General features: G+C 34.9%; 1 protein-coding gene across 4 annotated transcripts in view; it reads left to right on the forward strand.

The window, feature by feature from the left end:
- The window catches only part of Phf14 (PHD finger protein 14), a 164,378-nt gene that overhangs the window by 111,454 nt on the left and 32,664 nt on the right, over positions 1-20,260 (forward strand). The window contains exon 17 of one of the 4 annotated variants that reach the window (XM_052721043.1): positions 11,978-19,907. The exons of the other annotated variants lie outside the window; for them this stretch is intronic. Coding sequence (XP_052577003.1) covers positions 11,978-11,990 — 13 coding nt within the window. The 3' untranslated portion in view covers positions 11,991-19,907. Of the gene's footprint in view, positions 1-11,977; positions 19,908-20,260 lie in introns of those variants that run through there. 4 annotated transcript variants of the gene reach the window in all.

The raw sequence follows: 20,260 nt of genomic DNA on the forward strand, positions 1-20,260 counted from the left end.
ACTCTGGCACTCATGTTTACTCAGCAAGTACTTTGCCTACCGAGCTATCTCTTAGACCCTTGTTAGGTTTTTGGCGCGCGCGCGTGTGTGTGTGTGTGTGTGTGTGTGTGTGTGTGTGTGTGTGTGTGTGTGTGTGTAAGGTTATTTTAAAGGTTAATTATTGTCACAGTGTGTTAAAACATATATCTTAACTTCTTGGATTAATTTTAAAAAGTTACTTCTTAATTCCACTAAGTCTTTACCTTTGAAGAAGTATATTACTTTAGCCTGTAGTAGTGTCCCTTAGCTGCAGTTACCTGTAGTTAATTATCTGATACTTTTAAATGAAAAAAGTAATAAAACGTACCCTAATATGAATATAAGGATAACTTACTATAATAGTTCCCTGTTAATGAATAGAAATTGGCATTTCGATTGTATTTTGTAACTGTGAAATTAACTGTTCCTTACTGATGCCATTTGGATTTTATTATATATCAATGCCACTTTTTAAGGGGAGTTATTATTATTATTAACATACTGACCAACCACAACTTCCCCTCCATCTTCTCCTCCTAGTCCCTGCCTCCAAAACCCCCACCCACCCTGCCCATCCACTCCTCTGTCTATTCAGAAAAGAGAGGCCTCCTATGGATATCAACCAAACATGGCTTATCAAAATTGCAGTAACATTAGACACCTCCTCTCGTATTAAGGCTGGACAAGGCAACTGAGTATGAGGAATAGGATCCCAAAAGCTGGCAAAAGAGTCAGAGACATCCCCTGTTCCCACTGTTAGGAGTCCCACAAAAACACCAAGCTATACAACTGTAACATATGCCGAGTGCCTAGGTCAGTCCCATGCAGGCTCACTGGTTGTCAGTTCAATTTCTGTGAACACCTATGAGCCTAGGTTAGTTGATTCTGTGAGTTTTCTTGTGGTGTCCTTGACCCCTCTGGCTCCTACAATCCTTCCTCCATGGGGAATTTTTTTTTTAATGACTTTTAGTACATAGCCTTGTAGACACTGCAAATACTTTTCTAGGTTAATAAATTTTCTGTTTGTTTTATTTTGATTCTTTTTAGAAATTGAAATTCAAATCTCTATATTTGAAAAAGGGAAAACTGATGTGATATTATAAAGTAGCTGGCTAATATATATTACTTAGGTAATGAACATTTTTATCTCTTTTCTTGTGAAATGGCCATGTGTAGTTTTGTGTGACATGTTTTTAAAGATCTGCTAAGGCACTGCCATTTAAAATAATTTTTATCATACATTGTGATATCACCTTCTTTCCTTACTAGACCATGAATCATGTTCTGTTGATTTAAAGCAGCTTACTTATTTTCTTTAGCCTTTTGTTAACTTGAGATGGACACTAATTTCAAAACATGGCAAAGCCACTTGCTGAAATGTCATCTTTTGTATTGCATTTTGGCTTTTGAGGGTGTTGATTATGTGTTCTGTGTTGGATGCTGAATGGGAGGATTATTTCCATTGTAGAAATCCAAACTGCTGGGTGTAATTTCCCTCTTATTCTCTAAGTACTCATCTATTATGTCTTTTTTTCATTGTTTATTATCAGTGAATAGTCTTCCTCCTAAATAATTTATTGTAGCTGGAGAGTTTCTCTCCAGGTCCGCCAAGCTGCATGCAGTCCCGCAGCCCACTTATAAAATAATCACTCAGATGCTTATATTACTTATAAACTGTGTGGCCGTGGCAGGCTTCTTGTTATTTAGTTCTTCAATCTTAAATTAACCCATTTCTATTTATCTATACCTTGCCACTTGGCTCGTGGCTTACCAATACTTTACATCCTGCTCCTCATCAAGGCGCCTAGCAGTATCTCCTTGCCTCAGCCTTCCACTTCCCAGAATTCTCCTCTCTCTTTGTCCTGCCTATACTTCCTGCCTGACTACTGGCCAATCAGCGTTTTATTTATCAATCAATCATAGCAACATATATTCACAGCATACAGGACATCCCATAGTACTTTATCTTTTCTTAAAATCTTCATAACGTAGTTTTTGTTTTGTTTTAACTCAGTGTATTAGTAGTCAAACATGGGGATGGGAGCAGCTGGAAAAGAACAAAATAAAAACAGTAGTGGCTAAATACTCAAATTCCAAAGTGTTTAGTTTCAGGTCTTTGCCCAGCACTTACTGGGTATGACTTGGAGCTGGCTACATAATCTATGTGTTTTGGATTTTATTTGTAAATGAGGGATCATAGATTTCACCTCTAGGATTATAGTGAGAAAATATATGGTATATTCTGTAAGTCTCTTGAATTGTTGCAATAAACTATAGGTGGACACCTTTAGTTTTTTTAATACAGCTGTCTTTCTAAAACATGATCTTGTTTTTATTGTACTTAAACTTGTCCATGGACTGTCCACTTGTTGCAAGGTAATTCAGACTTTGCAATTTAGCCTACAAGACCCTCCAAACCTGGCTGCAGTCTGTCTTTTGTTTTCAGTTTTAGATGCAGCCTTAGGTGACCTGTGTTTGGATCTTCCTACATCTCTCTAGGTATTCATATGCCATCTCGGTTTTATTTTATGTATGTCCTTTATGTGAATATGCCGCCTTCCCCAAACCTATAGAAACATGAAGCTAGCAGTCCTGTCCTGTGTTTTTACTCCCATCTTCTTCTCGAAGAAGCCTGTCTTCCTTTTCATACCTCTAAAACATACTTAGCTTCTTCAGGATCCAATTCAAATGCAACTTTCCTTGGTTTCTATGGAAACTCCCCACAGAATGACTCCATGATCTACTGAATTCTTGGGACTTTTTTATATGCTCTACTTAATTTGATGATTGAATACATGAACATTTTTCAGTATCTTTAAAGGGTAGGACACAGATTAGAATCTAAATCTAAATCTAGTGATGAAGTAAATTTTTGAAATGCTAGTAAAAATACTTTTTAACAAATGAAACATTTAGAAGAATGATTGAAAATCTTTACTCAGTGTGCGCAGTGCTGAACATCAAATTTTACTCACTTTTTAAAAGGATGTATAGTTGCAGACAAAAAGATCCTTGGTAAAACTAGGCAATTTTGTGACCCTTTAGTAATTAATACAAAAAAATAACAAGAAAAGAGAAGAGTGAGTAGAAAGGTTTCAGAAAAAAAAGGAGCGTGAGTGATTGATGTAATTTTAGTGGAATATGACTGAATCCTATTGATTCCATTTGCCTATACCTATCTTTTGTCTTCAGCTGTGTTGATCTGATTCACTGAGCAGTTAGAGGGGTCCCTAACAATTTCATTTAAAGCAGACCTCTTCCCCTTGATGCTCTTTGTAGAGAATATATTAAAGAATTACTTTCATGTGGTTGATCAAGTCAGTTATCACAGAGCTCAACCAGTTGTAACTTAGGGACTATATCGCACTTAACCGTCCTTGACTTTGTGAATTAACTTAGCACTTAAAATGATAAACATACACAATGAATACACGAACAACTGCACACTTAAATCTTAAGGTTATCATTTCAATAGTATAGTCATGAACACTTACCTCTCTTTGAGTCACTATAGTTTTTAAGATGAAATGTCTAAGTATCTTAGAAATAGGGAAATATAAAAATACAGTATTTAAGAAAGATAGAAAAAACTGGGTCATTGCACTTTAAATGTTTTCATAAATCTTTTTCTTTCTTTTACCAAAGAACTAAAGTATGGGTACAATAAAACAAACTTTGGTTAAATAACAGGATACAGTTGTCAAGGATAAATGTAAATATAATAGTGAATTTGTGTAACCTTGTTTTAATAAGGTACTGTCTTAAGAAGAGATAATAAATTCTAAAAATGATGGTTTGCTTTTCTGAAACCAGTATAGACAGGGTTGCTTATTGGTCATCATACTTTCTACAAAACCTCAGCTCAAATCATTTTTAAGTAACTGTGTAAGACTCCATGTATTTAAAAAATTAATAGGTAAAGGTTCACTTATCAAGTCTGTCCTATGTTAATAGAATTATTGCAGCAGCCAGTTCAAGCTCCTAGAACATAACAGAGTTGCTGTGTTCTGCCCAAAGCTTGAAGCAGTGTACCTCATGAAATACCTGTGCACACTAGAAAAAACAAAACAAACAAACAAACAAATCAGGTCTATTTTTCCTCAAAGTAGAAGCGTCAGGCACCCATTACCATTAAAAAGACTTTGGAAGATAGATGAAAGTACATTTGATGGTAGTCACTGATGATTAAGGCCATGGTGGTCAATATCAATGTAGAAGGTGTGGACGCTTCTTGAATTTGTTAGTTTCTCTTGGTGTTTCTTGTGAGGACCCTTGAGTTCTGTATATATTTTGGATTTTAACTTTTTATTGGATGTGTAGTTGGTAAAAAAAAAAATCTTGCCATTCTGTACGCTGCCTCTTTGTACAAATGAAGGTGTCTTTTGCCATGCAGAAGCTTTCCAGGTTTATGAGGTCTATTTATTAATTGTTGATCTTAGTACCTATGGTAAGAGTGTACTGTTCAGAAAGTCTTTTCCTAAGCCAGTGAGTACAGGGCTATTCCCCACTTTCTTTTCTATCTGGTTCAATGTATCTGGTTTTATGTTGAGGTCTTTGATCCATTGGAGTTAAGTTTTGTTCAGGGTGATAGTATGGATCTATTTGAATTCTTCCACATGAAAGCCATCTAGTTTGACAAGCACTATGTTTTAAAGATGCTGTCATTTTTCCAGTGTGTATTTCTGACAAAAATCAGGTGTCTATAGGTGTGTAGGTTTATGTCTGGGTCTTTATTTCAATTCTCTTGAACAATGTGTCTGTTTTTGTGCCAATACTATGATATTTGTATTACTATAACTCCATAGTACAATTTGAAATTCAGAATGGTGATACCTCCTGTAGCAGGGTCCTGTGCTGTTGTTCCCTTTGGGGGAGGGGGCCAAGTAGGCGCACAGACTCTGGGAGAATGTTGAAACAACAAGCTCAGTTTATTTAGGAAGAGGCAAGCCTTATATACCCTCCATCCCACCCTGGGGGGAGGTCTGATGAATATGCATCTGCTGATGTGACATGGCTGCCTCTCATTGGTGTGGGTCCTCTCCAAATCATATTTCAGCGGCTGTTGCTAAGGCCCCTAGGCAGACCCAGGTTGGCTCTTGGAAAGTATCTTTTTTACTTGTTTGGGAGGGCTGGCCCTCAAGCCTGTTAGGGATGAGTCATCCCACAACCTCCAACAGTTCTTTTAGTAGTCAAGATCCTTTCTTTAGCTAGCCTAGTTTTTTTTAGTGTGTGTGTGTGTGTGTGTGTGTGTGTGTGTGTGTGTGTGTGTGTATGTGTGAGTGTATTTGTCTCCATATAAAGCTGAAGATGGACTTTTCAAGATCTGTAAAGAATTGTGTTAGAATTTTGATGAGGATTGTATTAAAGCTGTAGATTGGTTTTGTTAGGATGGCCATTTTTACTATACCAACCCTACTGATGCGTGAGCATGGGAGATCTTTCCATCTTTTGCTCTCTCCTTCATATTCTTTCTTCACTGTCTTACTCTTTTTATCATACAAGTATTTTACTTGCTTGGTTAGAGTTACCACAAGGTATTGTATATTATTTGAGGCTATTGGGAAAATTGTTATTTCCCCAATTTTTTTTTCAGTCCATTTGCCATCTGTATATAGGAGGGCTACTGATTTTTGTGGGTTAATTTTATATCCAGCTACTTTGCTGAAAGTGTTTATCAGCTGTAGGAATTTCCAGATGGAAGTTTTCGGGTCACTTATTTATGTATACTGTAAGATCATCTGCAAATACCAAAACTTAAACTTCTTTCCAGGTTGTATCCCCGTGATCTCCTTCAGTTGTCTATTGCTCTAGCTAAGAGTTCAAGTACTGTATTGAATAGATATGGGAAGAGTGGGCACACTTGTCTTATTCCTGATTTTAGTGAATTGCTTTGAGTTTCTCTCCATTTAATTTGGTGTTGGCTAAGGGCTTGGTATAAATTGCCTTTATTCTGTTGTGGTGACCCTAAAACTTCCACCTGGAAATAACTACAGCTGATAAACACTTTAAAAGCTGTGAGTAGAAACATGTTTTAAGATTTTGTTCAAACTAACAAAAATGCAATATATATGTGTGTGTATATATACATTTATGTATACACAATATATATGCACATACATACATCTGTGTGTTACTAGAATTTGAAGAATTTGTTTTTTTAAACTCACTGCATGCTGTATATGTATATACACTCATAACCTTGTATATTTTCATATCTAATGTATTTTAAGTAACTATAAAACAATAGATTCCCTATGTCTCTTTCCACCATCCTTAGTGATATCTCTCCTCCTTCTCTCTCTCCTTGCTGCTGCCATACCTTCCCGCTCCTCAGCTGAAGTCTGCTGCTCCAGTTTTTGCCATTTCCCTCTCATAGCACTGTGTCCTACTGTGTACCTTTCTAGTACTATTGTACCCACCCCAGAGGTCCTTTATCATTTTCCTGAATTCTGCAGTTGTTACAGCTTCTATTTGTATATCTAAAGATTGGGGTCAAGGATCCACAAATAAGAGAGAATATATGGCATTTGTTTTTCAGGGTCTGTGTTACCTCACTCGGTATAACTTTTTCTAGCTCCGTCTCTTTATCTGCTATTTTCATGATTTCATTTTTCTTTATAGGTAAGTGGAATTCCATTGTATATATATGTCATAATTTCATTATCCATTTATTAGTTGAAGGACATTCAGTTTGTTCCCGTTTTTTTGATATTGTGAATAACAATGAACATGGCTACAGTAGGGATCTGTGAAGTAGGATGGTAAGTTCTTTGGACATGTGCCAAGGAGTACTGTATGTGACTCACAGGGTAGATCAGATCTACTTCATCTTTCAGAGAATTCTCCACACTGATTTCCATAGTAGTTGCACACTGGAGAAAAGAACATCTTGACCAAATGGTGCTGGCAAAACTGGATGTCCATGTATAGACGAATGGAGTTAGACCTGTTTAGTAATAAACGCCAAATGAATCAAAGGCCTTATGTGAAACCAAAAGTCCAGAAATGGTAGAAGAAAACATAAGCAGTACCCTATAAAATATAGGTGTGTAGGAAAGGGAATCCCATTCACTCCAGAAGTAAGACCAACAGTTCACAAATGGCACCTCAGAAATCTGAAGAGTGTCTGTACAACAAAAGAAACCAGTGAAGACAAAGTCCACAGAGTGGGCATGAATTTTTTCCAGCTGCACATCTGATTCAGAATACACAAAAGGAAGGAAGGAAGGAAGGAAGGAAGGAAGGAAGGAAGGAAGGAAGGAAGGAAGGAAGAAAGGAAGGAAGGAAGGAAGGAAGGAAGGAATAGGAGAGGAGGGGAGGGGAGGGGAGGGGAGGAGAGGGGAGGGGAGGAGAGGGAAGGGGAGGGGAAAAGAAAACAAGGAAAAGAAAAGAGAAACAAAAACAAAGATTACAGGAAACAGATGACCCAACTAAAAAGTGGGCTCTGTATTTGAATAGACACTTCTCAAAAAAAGAAATAAAAGTGGCTAAAACATCTCAGAAAATGTTGAACATACTTAGTAATCAGGAAAAAGCAAATTAAAACTACTTCAATATTTCTTCTTACTCCAGTCAAAATAGCCAGGATCAATAAACAGCTGACAACAATGGCTGACAGGTGCTGGGGGAGGGGAGCTGTCATTCATTGATGATCAGTGTTGGAAGTCAGCATAGAGAATATGTTCATCCTTACTGTTAGTCTGTGCCTGTTATACCATTTCCTGTAACCTCTGGGTCTTTCTTTTGCCCGATAAAATATCCAGGATTTGAGTTCTTGTATTGATATCATTGGGGAAATTTCCCCAGTGTCTTAGCTGCTGTGCAGGTCACATACTCTCCTTTGTCCTACTCACCAGACCAGCAGTTCTTCACTGCACTTTCTGTCTTTATTCCTAAGCTGCCTTGAGTGTTTAGTGGACAGTTAGAACAAAGAAAGCTTACAGCACAGAAGAGTGCAAAGTTTAATACTGGCTTCTTTTAATTGCTGTTCTTAATTTTTTCAACATCCCTTCCACTAGGAATTTTTCCTTGTTGCTTTTGACCTACCTTGCTTTATAAAAAGTAATGCTTGGTGATTTAAAGTCACCGTCTTTAGAATTAAAGTTATGCTTAGTGATACATCATGAAAAGACTAGATTCTGAAGAAGGAATTAGAAACTCAGCGGAATTCCCTAAAGGAATTCTTACATTTAAAAGTAATTTGTAAAGGATATGTTTCTGTTAGTAAAGATTGGGAAAGGGATATTTAGTTTCCAAACATTCACAGTTGGATAGGAAAGCAGCCCAGCTGCCACTGCATTTTTCCTATTAAGGTCTTAAAAAATTTGGGGCTAAAAACAAAATGTTCACTTACCATGCCTTTCCCCTCTAATGTTCCAATTGGGTTGATTTGGTGATATTGTTAAGACATGTATAGGGACTAACCTACTCCCTCACATGTAATATTTACAATATTACTAAATTTTGTAATGTACTCTTGTCATTTTAATAATTCCTGCATAAATTTAAAATAAACAGGAAAACTAAACCTTGAAGTAAATTTGTGTGACTCATATTTTTAATTTACCAGTATTTATACTTAATTCTTTGTGATTGTATAAAATGACTATAAAGCAGACACATAAAATCACAGAAGCTTTACATAGTGAAATATGTTGTTTCTGGGATATTAAATTGAAAATAGGAAAAAAACACTGGTTTCAGGCACATTTAACAGTGAAATGTTTGTTTTGTTCATTTATTCAATACAATTAATTTTGAATTTTAAACTTATTTTCCATTGTAGTATGTTTATATTGTTAACTTAGACAAATATTATTTATTACATACATCAATGGTTATATTAATCATGTAGCAAGAATAGTTTTCCTTAGGGCTGGAGAGAGATCTGTCAGTAAAATGCTTCATATGTAAGGATGGGAACCTGAGTTCCCATACACAAGTTAATATGGTGGTGTATGTCTGTAATCCCAGCACCAGAAGGCAGAAACAGGATCCCAGCTGGTGCTTACTGACCAGCCAGCCTGTGAATCAGTGAACAAATGAAAAACTCCATCTCAAGAAAATAAATAACAACTATAGTACATTGGAGAGTAATTGAGGAAGACACCTGATTTCAGCCTATAGCCTCCATACACAAGCGCACACTTACCCATCTATATTTCTGTACACACACACACACACACACACACACACACACACACACACACACACACACACACACACACGTACATATCCAAACATGCAGACTGGAATCTAATCAGTTCTGTTACTGGTAAGATGAATGACCTTGACCGGAATCTCTAATCAGTTCTGTTACTGGCAAGATGAATGACCTTGAATTAAGTTACTTTTAGTCATTTTCTCATCTGTAAAAATGAAAGCTTTAACCTTCATTTTTCCTTTCAAAATTTGTAACATTTATAATACAGAGATTCCAAAAAGAAGTAATATCCAAGTCTGAAAAGAATTTGGAAGTGTATAACCTCGCCATTCATTTAGGACTTGTATTATCTCCCAGCTTTGACTGAGCATCAGAAAACAAGCTCCTGTTAGAGACCGATATTCAAACTTCTTGTTGTGTGAAACAGCTCTCGTCAGCAATGGACAGTTTCTCTCCAAGTGAGCCCCCATGTCTTCCCTTAAAACTCTCAGTCCTTAGAACCACAAAACAAATAGTATCCGCCTTAGTGTTAGAACCCAACTACATTGTTTTCTTGGGTTTATTGACTTCATTTTTTTAATGAAAATGAATAACTTACTTTATGGTATTCATATAGCCACTTTATATTGGCTTTGTGAGTTTGGTCATATTAATGATGGAGGAGGTAAAAGGAATGAGACAGACGGTGTGGTACAGACTTGGTGGTTGGTGGTGAATTGTGGTACCTAGGAAATGATGTATTATAACAGGTACAAAGGAATGTCACTTCCAGATACCTTTGGCCTGGAAATTATAATAATTCTCATATGAGGTTCTCCATCCCAGACTCTGTTCTCTACATGTACTACGCCCATCAGTTCTGGTAAGACCTGTAAGATGTGCATATCTTTTAGATATGAGTGACCTGTGGCATAGAAGCAGCAAACAATGTAAAATTGAGTTAAGTGTATATTAAAAGTACATTGTATGAATTGTTATATATTAAAATTTCTTTTCTACTATAAAACAGTTTGTAGTGTTTGACAGGTCTGCTGGCTTTCATACCAGTTCCCACTCATTGTGTTCCTGTCGTGTTGCTAGGATTTTGCGTATTGATCTCTATAATCCCCACAGCAACCATCTCTATAATACAGATAGGAGACAAGCTAATTTTATTCTGTGAGTGGGGAAGTGGAAAATCACTTGCCTAAGATCACAAATGTAGAGTGTGATTGAAGTGAGTATTGAATATAAGTCATTTTAACTATCAAGCCCTTGCATTTGGCATCAGGCATCCTACCTCACCACACTGCACCGATTGAATGTATGTGGCTTAGTCAGATGGAATAGGTACTTCTTACACCAACACAGCTAATAAAACTTGTTTATTAATAATTAATAATTATTAGTAATTAATAATAAAACTGCAGAACTTGTTTATAGTTTCTGGTTCATCCGTCAGCGAAACTCTTTAAAACTATTTTTTCTATATTAATTTCAAAGAAAGCTTACTAAATACAGATAAAGTAATTGCTAGGTTAAAACATGAGCTTTGATTTAAAATAATACAGTCTTTTATCTTGACATGGTAGAGCTGAAGACAAGTTATGCTGCTTACTCTAGCATTTAGATTTAAAATATTTGATGAAATTTAATATGAAAGGAAATATTAGGAGTAACTGCTTGGTTTTCCCACAGTTAAAATCCAACTTGGATTGAGTTGGAGTTTAAAATGGATTTCCTTGATAAATTGTGTATCCATATTCAAAGGACTATCACAAGTAATTATGAATTCTTTTCACTACCTGTTAGTCGTCATTATTTTTTCATAATTGAGAGTGAAATGTGCTTGCATTATAAAAGGTTACTTCCTCTAGAATGTGTTTTCCTAGTACTGCTTAATGTTCAAAGTAAACATCAGATTCCCAGTGTGCTAAAAGCTCTTCACATAGAGATCAAAGTACTGAAAATTTTAGCACAGGAGTTCAGAGTCCAGCTCTTGCTGTCGCTTCTCATGTTGATAAGTACAGCATTTCTCTTAGCATTGTTTCACATGTTTGTCTTTTCTTTGTCGAAAAAGTTTTGTTTTCACTTTCTTTGTCTCTGGTGAGTTTGGCATGGTAGCTCTCCTCAGTACTGCTTTATTTCTCTGTGTGCCTCTTTTCACTTTCTTTTTTCTCAGTGGAACTTAGAAGCATTAAACACATCTTTCTAATACTTATTAAAAAATGAACTTTTTTAATGATGTGTGACTATTTAGCAATTTTGTGTCATCTCTACAGTTCTAAATATGTGAAAGAAATGGTGAACTTTTGTTTCTACCATAGTTAAAAAAAAAAAGTTACTTATACCCTCTAAGCCCTTAAGATTTTTCCTCTCAAAATCAAGACACAAAGTTTGCAAATAATGTTAGCCGTGCATTTCTAATACAGTCTTTTTCAAAGGAAGACAGTATAGAGATATAGTTGCATGTTTCCTCAGGCATTGTAAAATTGCCATTCTCAGTAATTTTTCAAAATAATAATTGATCAAATACATTTCCTTTATATTCAAGCCATTCTCTCATAAAATAGATTGATTTTGATAATCGAAACTATTACCAATAATACAAGAGGAGGCAACTCAGTGTTCAAAAGCTAAACTATTCACTTGTAATCAGTGAGAACCTGCCCAAGACCATGGCATTTAGGGTGAGGATTTCTATCTCTTTGTTATTTGAATCTACTGTGGTATTATTAGTATGTTTCATAAGGCATAGTACGGAGCTGCTATGATCTTTAAATGTTAATGCTCTTTTCTTATCACTTTACTGTGTAGATACCCTTCATGAGACCCAACTCTGCCACAGCTCATCCTCGGAGGCAGTCCTGGAAACCTCTTTTATAAGTGTGATTTTAAAATGTGGATAAAACTCTCAATAGAGCATATAAACTAAAGGAGAACAGCTATCTTGTCCTTCCCATAAGCTTATCACTTCAAAAGTGCTTTTGCTTGTCAGGTTTGGATAGAATGTAATTGATTGGTCTGTTATATGGGTAGACAAGGCAGTTAATTTGCCCGTGGATTTTTTTCCTTTTTTCTTTCTATTTTCTTCTTTCTCCCCTTCTCATTTTTTTTTTTTGTTACAATACTCAGAAACACTTGGTGTACGCATTATTAAAAACAACAGTGGGTATTGTCTTGTCAGAATTGTTTTAGTGGGTAAATGTCTTTCCCTCTTGCTCCTTTGGCTCGAGACAATACAGTATTTGGACTGAATGAAGACTAAAGGAAGCCAGTGGGATTACATGCTCTGTGCTTCCCTGTTGTTGAACACTTACCTCCGTTATTTGTTTGTAAAAGGACAATGCTTGCCACTGATCTGCAAGTCTGTATCAACTTATTTACTACATGTATTCACACATGAAAGAAATTCTTCAATGAGAACAACTCTAGACTCAAATTTAATTTCTATTTGTGATATTCAGCAAAAGTGAAAGACTGGTGAAGATTACAACTTTCTGGTTTTTCTAGTATGAAAGCACTTGATATTAGCATGGACATATGATAACTAGAATTTAAGCTCAAGAATAAACGTACTATCTGTATTAGTCTGTAGGTACTTTTTTCAGAAATACCCAAATTCATTCCTTATTGTTTCATTTAATACGAACTCTGTGTGTTCCATACGATTTTACTTTTTTGAACTTAAATGTGAAGCTATGAAATGAGGGAGATACAGAGCTTGTTGAGTATACAACCTGCCTGCTGAAAGATCTTCACCAGCACCTGTGTCTTCCCAGAGGTTTACAGAGTTTACATTTGATCTTCATGCTTTACTGGTCCAGTTTTAAGTCAACGGCAGAAATATTTTGAATATTGCACCATTTATCTTGAACTGATTTAGAAGAGACTGCTGAAATTGAAATGCACATACACATGTAAATTGTCAAATTGTATCTTGGAATTCCATTGTTTATCATTGTGGATTTGGATTTTTCCAGGTATATGGGCATTTGGAATAAACTGTAGAAATAGAATAGACAATGCTGTAGATAGCCAATGTGTGTGTAATTGTAAAGTTGGTATCTCTAGTAATCTGTAGTTATAGGAATCATATGACTGGATAAAATGTTTAGTAAAATTAAACATGTAGGAAATAATGTATAAAGATGCTGTTAATTTATTGGTAGATATTATAGCACTGGAGAAAATATCCATAATCCTTAGGAAAAGCAATATGCTTTCTTTAGGTATAAAGAAGAACCAACTATTATTACTTAATTTATGGAAAAGTTGGCAAACATCAACAAATTTTATGAAAAATGACAGTAGCAGATTAGCATTTTCAAATGAACTATGCCTTAGGCCAACTTTCTTTTAGCATAAGGTAAGAAAACGTTAGTGGATATTTTTTTAATTAGGGTTTCTTTTTCCTTCCTCTGCGTTTCTGTTTTAGTTCTGAGAAATCATGGGTAGTGTGGTTGTAATGGCACTGTTAACCAAAATCCCTTTCACAGTGGTTATCATTAGAAAAGGCCAATTACCATTCTTCATGTTTTAGTTTTCAGTGGTAGATTATGCTCTTCCAAGTTTGGTAAACAACCCATGTTACATGTTTTTCATACATTACCGGTATAAGTTGCACAATAGTTTCTTAAAAGTCTCCATCTTCTGAAGAGAAAAAAATGAAATATTTTCTCCTAATAATCTTCTAAATAACAGTAGAAACTTAGCTTTTGCCCATTACTGGTCCATTGCTATTAAAAAGCAAAATTAATGTTTATCTAAGCAAATATTTCAGAATGATTTATCTTACAAATATGTGTAAAGGGGAATGACAGCTCAGGTATTTGACAGTTATATGCCACAGAAACAGAAATGAAAGAAAATTAAAATGTCAGGAAGGAGCTGGGAGAGTGCTTAATTGGTAAAGTGCATATAAGCATGAGGACCAGTACCCATGTGAACAGCTGGGTATACTGGGTCAGACTTGTAATTCCAGTGAGTACTGGGGCCAGAGACAGAAGGGTCTCTGTGACTTACTGGCCAGCCACCATACAGATTGGACAAGTACCAGGCGAATGAGAGATCCTAGCTCAAAAGCCATGGTGGACAATTCTGAAGCAGGATGGCAAGCCAACACACACACACACACACACACACACACACACACACACACACACACACACACACACCATGTTACACAATATTGGGAAGGGAATTAAATGCCTCTGAAAAAATACCCAGTGGATGATATGGTAGTGATGCATCAGAGTCACAGGAAGAATTTGTTGAGACTTGACTGGCTATCATCTTCTCGTCCTCCTGTTCCACCACATTTCTCTCCCTGCCTCTCTGGAGTTTTTAATTCTGTAGATTTGTGATGAGATGAAACAATCTGAATTTGTAACAGGTTCAAAATAATGTTGATTTAGCTGATCAGGGATTACTAAGTCAGGATTACTTTGAGAACAATTGTGTATAGTTATTTGTTTAAAATAATATATTCAGTATTGATTAATAATGAATGTTGATGTCTTTAAGGGGCTCAAATTTCTCAAAATACTTGTTTCTGGACAGAGGGTTTGTAGAAAAGTAATTTCTTCTGAAACATACAACGTACAACTTCCTTCATTTTTAAAAACTCATTTAAATATTTATTTCACAAATAGAGCAACACTGCTTGCCCAAAATGTCCTGGTCTTTGTGTTTCTTGGGTTTTGTTTTGTTTTGTTTTGTTTTGTTTTGTTTTTTAAGAGTTAGGATTATGTATCATATGAAAATAATGTTTAGCTTTAGCCTGTATTGTGTTTTAAATTTAGATATTTATACATCACTTATGTATCACTGTACTTTGTGTTTCCTGAATGTTTATCCAATATTATATGTGGCATAAAAATAGATTTCTGGCCGGGTGGTGGTGGCGCACGCCTTTAATCCCAGCACTCGGGAGGCAGAGCCAGGCGGATCTCTGTGAGTTCGAGGCCAGCCTGGGCTACCAAGTGAGTCCCAGGAAAGGCGCAAAGCTACACAGAGAAACCCTGTCTCGAAAAACCAAAAAAAAAAAAAAAATAGATTTCTGACAAATAATATTCATTTTAGTTGCCCTACTTCCCTGTTTGTATATCCTATTTCTTAGGGAAACACTTTTTAAGCACTCAAAGTTACATACTTTAAACATTCTTACATACATCTTCATCGGTATGTTTTACTTGACTCACAGTATGGAAATATTTTACCAAGATCTGTTTAAGAATTCAGAAGGATGCTGCAATAGATTAGAACATTAACAGTTTTCAAAATATTTTTTTTCATTTCTGAAATGATTTTTGACTGGTGAAACCTGTTGAAGAGACTTAATAGGACACATAGGCAGATATACAGATGACAAGATAGATGAAGGGGAATTTATCCATAGCTGCCTGAGCCATCTCCTTGTAAGTTTAGATAACAGTAAGGATTGTGAACGGAGACAGGTTTTACAAGTGATTTTTTATTTAAAAAAAAAATGTAGGCTTATTTCCTGTAGCGATCACCATAAGGTGTTCTATAGGCCTGCCAGTAAGATTGACTGCTGTTCAGGTACATAAGATGTAATGAAATTGAATGTTCATGCTGGGCTTGGTAAATAAAATGAGATTGACCCCCTAGCCATTATCTCATTTACCTGATTTACATTGTAAAATCAGGATCTACGCTATTGATTGGAGTATAATTAGTTAATTATGAACAAGGAAATGCAAAGTTATGTGGAGCTTGGACACAGCAGGTTGTGGTGCTAAAAAATGTCCAAGGGCATGAGCAGATGGAGATCAGTTTATTAAAGAACAAAGCAGACGTGTTTCAGGTATGGAAATGTCTAATCATTCTCTCATGCTGTGAAGAGATACTTGACCTTATTGTGTATTTTCGTATGAATTGCCTTGTTTTGTGTTCTGTTTTTTTGTTTTGTTTTGTTTTGTTTTGTTGTTTTTCATTTTACTTTTAAAGTTGCAAGCTGGCTGTTGCAGATGTAGATAATGAATTGAATCCACTCTTTAAGTGGACTTGGATTTCACTTTTCCCAGATAGTGTTTCAGTCTATAGTCACCTGTAATGAAAAATTTTAGACTGTCCTGCCACCCACTCATTCACTGTTGCTGGTGAGAGACATCCCCAGTAGCATTAATGAAATAGGTTCATGTGTTCCACATTGGTCTGAAATTTGTGAGATATGATTTAAAACACAGTTTCTAATTAATTTGTATAGAAAATGCTTATGTAGATGGCTTGCACTAAAATTGTTAAATGTTATAAGAAATAAAATATCTTAGTTATAAGTATCATACCATTGATAGAATGTAAGAGTGTTGTGACAGTTCATATTATTTAAAATTTTTAAGGGAACTCAGTATATATTTATTCTGTTTGTTAAGACATTTAATTGAAAGGATTGGTCACTGTTCACTGAAATAACCTATCACTGTAGTTGCTAAATTTGTGTTTGAATTGCTAGTAAGGTTTTATTTAAGCAGTGTTAATATTCAAGACTAATTGATGGGAAAATCAGAACCCCACCACACCCCCAATCTGTTCTCTTGATGCTCTTGTTTCTAAGTGAAAAATGTAATGTGATGTAGTTTCAGAGACAGTTTTTTATCCAGCATTGCATAGACTGGGCGGGAAGACTGAGTGAGTACTGTGTTCCGTTAAGGTAACAGAATATCCACAATTGTCAACACCAATGTGATCCTGAAACAGTACATCCCTTTTAAAGTCTGAGCCACAGATTTTGTTTCTTTCTAAAGGCCAGTTTATCATGTAGTCATAAACTACTTGCTTAGGAGGTGTACTCACTTATTTCATCTAGTGTTTTTTTAAGTAGTTACTTAGTGTATGCCCCAAATGAACTTACTAATTGGAAATTAAGAAAAGTTAAATCATTTAGAGCAGTGTTTCTCAACCTTCCTAATGCTGTGACCCTTTAATATAGTTCCTCATGTTGTGGTGACCCCCAACCATAAAATTATATTTGTTGCTACTTCATAACTGTGATTTTGCCACTGTTATGAATCATAATGTAAATATCTGTGTTTTCCAATGTTCTTAGGCGACCCCTGTTAGAGAGTCATTTGACTCCCAAAAGGAGTTGAGAACCACTTGATTAGCTTACCTTTAGGCACAAGAGAAAAATAAATCAGTTACATATTTTTGCTTGTTTCAACATTGTCAATAGTCACTCAACACCCAATTTAATGCTTGTGTAGATCATAGCACTTATGGAGATCAATCATTTTCTCTGCTTTGTCTAGGGTGCTATACTTAATCATAATGCTAAGTAAGTATTTTACTACAAATAGAGCTGTGTTTATTTATTTAGTCTCTATGTTTTGCTAAATCAATGTGTAAAGACCATATAGAACTTCTCTGTCACTTGTATCTGTATCAAATACGAATGTAGTATGTAGGAAGTTGTATTTAATAGGTACATAATTAGTCAGGTTTTGTTTTACATTATAAATTGGGTTTGTTTAATTTCATTAAGCTGTAAATGTTAGGATACTCTGTAGTCCAATGTGCACAGTATTTATTAGATATTTTAAACATACTTTAAACATTGGGTTTACATTTTATTTAAAGACACATTCTTCATATGCTAGTTTTATATTCTCTTTTCATGTTTAAGGTATTGCCTTCTTTTTTATTATAATGTGCTATTGATATAATGTTTTTATTACATAAACATTTGTTTTGTTTAATAAAGTATGTTGTGTTATATCACAATACTTTTGTGGGTCATTGACTTCCTTTGAAAACTTGTTTTTATTCACTTTATTTTGACAAATTAAGTATGTGTTATTGTATTGTTGGAATTAAAATTTGTTCAAGTACTTATTAAAACTAGAAACTAAGTAAAATTGATCAGTTACTGTTTTTACCGTTGTAGTTTTCAGAATATAGCCACTATGGACTTACTTTTTGAGTTTTAAAAATACTTGAATTTTCTATGTAGCCCAAATTTGCTAGTTGCTAAATTTTGATAAAAATTTTACACTGGTATGTATGCATGTGTATTATGGTCTATTATTTTAATCTTCTATATTCTATGTTCTGAGGATTTTAATGATATCTCTGAAATTCATCAATGGCCCTATAGTTAACACAAATTCTTGCAAATTCTGCTAGATTTAACCTCTGCTGTTTAGGTGATAATTGTAACCAGTACCTAAAATTGTGATTTCTTTCAGTTTAACAGAATTAATGAATTTTTTTTCTACATGAAAATAACTTGTAAAATTCCTTTGGATATCTTATATTTATTATTTACTTGGCAAACCTATTAATTTCAAATGGGGTGTTTCTCTCTGTGTTTCTTTTTCTGTCTCTTGGATTTTGGTGGTTCCTAAGGGTAGAGACCACCGCTTTATGCTATTTAAACTTGGAGTTGCAGCTTTTACTTCCTGGTGAGTAAGCAAGGACCTTAGAGAACTATCCTAACACCCCCAGTTGTCCACCATCATGAGAAAGACGTCCTGAAATGTACTCTGATGAAAGTGTCAGGAAGAATTAGGTCATCTCAAAAGAGCAAATGCTTCACAGCATCTTCTGAAAGAGCTACCAATACCAGAACAGGTATTGGATCATTTAAATTTTTTAAATATATTTTTAGATGCCTCATTTCAAACATTGTCAGTTTTCACAAGCTCAATAGTTTTGATGGTCTAAATTCTGCATACAGAAGTTCCTTTAAGAAAATTGTTAAAATTATTGTTGTAAAAATATACTGATAATATTAGGAGGCAATGCTGGTAGTTTTTAAGCAAGTAATAATCCCCAAAAACTTGAAAAATTGAATGTAAGAAATCAGACAAAACAGTAGGTGAATGGTATTTTAACTACAGAGACTTGACACAGACATGTAGTAACAACTGCACTCAGGACTGATGATCCCAGTGTAGCAGAGAAGAGAAATGGCATTTTATGTATCCCAAATAATGGTATAAACCAAATAATGGTGCTCTTTATAAGTTTGCCATCAAGGATTAGTGACATATTAGACCCTGTACTTCAAGCAGTGTTCCTTTCCTATCTATGAATTTGGACCTTCTCATCAGCTTAAAAAAGTCATACTTCAAAAGTTTCTGTACCCCAATATTTAGTGTAATGGAAATTTTAGCCACTGAAATATAAATTAGTTCAATTGAGAAAGGAAGACCCTGAATTGTATGGGCTTACTATATGGTATTCTTATTTTACATTTGAAATTAGTTATATAATCTTATTTTTAAATGCCGGAGCAACAGTATTTGAACATTCTAATTTTTAATATATTTTGGATGCTTTTATTTCAACCAATGGTAAAATATATAGCATTTATTAGTTCTGTTTTATTTTATTCACTCTTGTAACTGGAATTACAGTAAATGTATAATTATGGTTAATTTCTTGAGTCTCAAAGGTTTGAGAAAAGTTCATTTACTATTTCATTGATAAGAAATGAGTTGTAGAGAAATAATGGATAAGCGATGGCAGGTAACTGTCTCACACTGTTTTGTGCCTGGATAACTTGGCTCTTGAGAGGCTAGGTTTTTGTAACATGGTAAGAAATTTTTACTTAAAATATAGGTTATTGTTTCCTTTATTGTGATCATTTCCTAAAGTTAGTTTTCTTTCTTTCTGTGGCATATGCATAAGATTAACTCCTTTCTGTATTTTCCCAATGCTTATTAAATAGGAATTTTGTATTGTATTCAAGCAGTCTGCTTAATAAATTGCTTCCTTGGTGTTTTGCTTGTAAATTAATTGACTTGACACTCAGAGCCCATGAGAAATGAGTAATAAAGAGAATTCAATTGTTTTTTTTTTTTTAAGTATTTCTTTTTAATTTGAAGCACAAAGAAAATCAGGAATCTAACCCTTCTGTAAAATGTATACAATTTGATATTGGTGGTTACATGTTGGTCTTATTATTCCAGTTGATGCAAAATTCTTTTTAAAAACACTGAAATAATACAGATTTTTCTTCATTGTCAGCAGGATGAGATTGTCTGAAACGAAGAATAGGTATGGTAGTTTTCTTAGATTATGTACATCATCTGAGGCAAGACACTGTCAAAACATTGCCAAGTGTGAATATCC

This window comes from Peromyscus californicus, unplaced genomic scaffold (genome assembly GCF_007827085.1).
Source record: "Peromyscus californicus insignis strain IS unplaced genomic scaffold, ASM782708v3 Scaffold_6__1_contigs__length_162567912, whole genome shotgun sequence".
In the NCBI taxonomy this organism is placed as follows: Eukaryota; Metazoa; Chordata; class Mammalia; order Rodentia; family Cricetidae; genus Peromyscus; species Peromyscus californicus.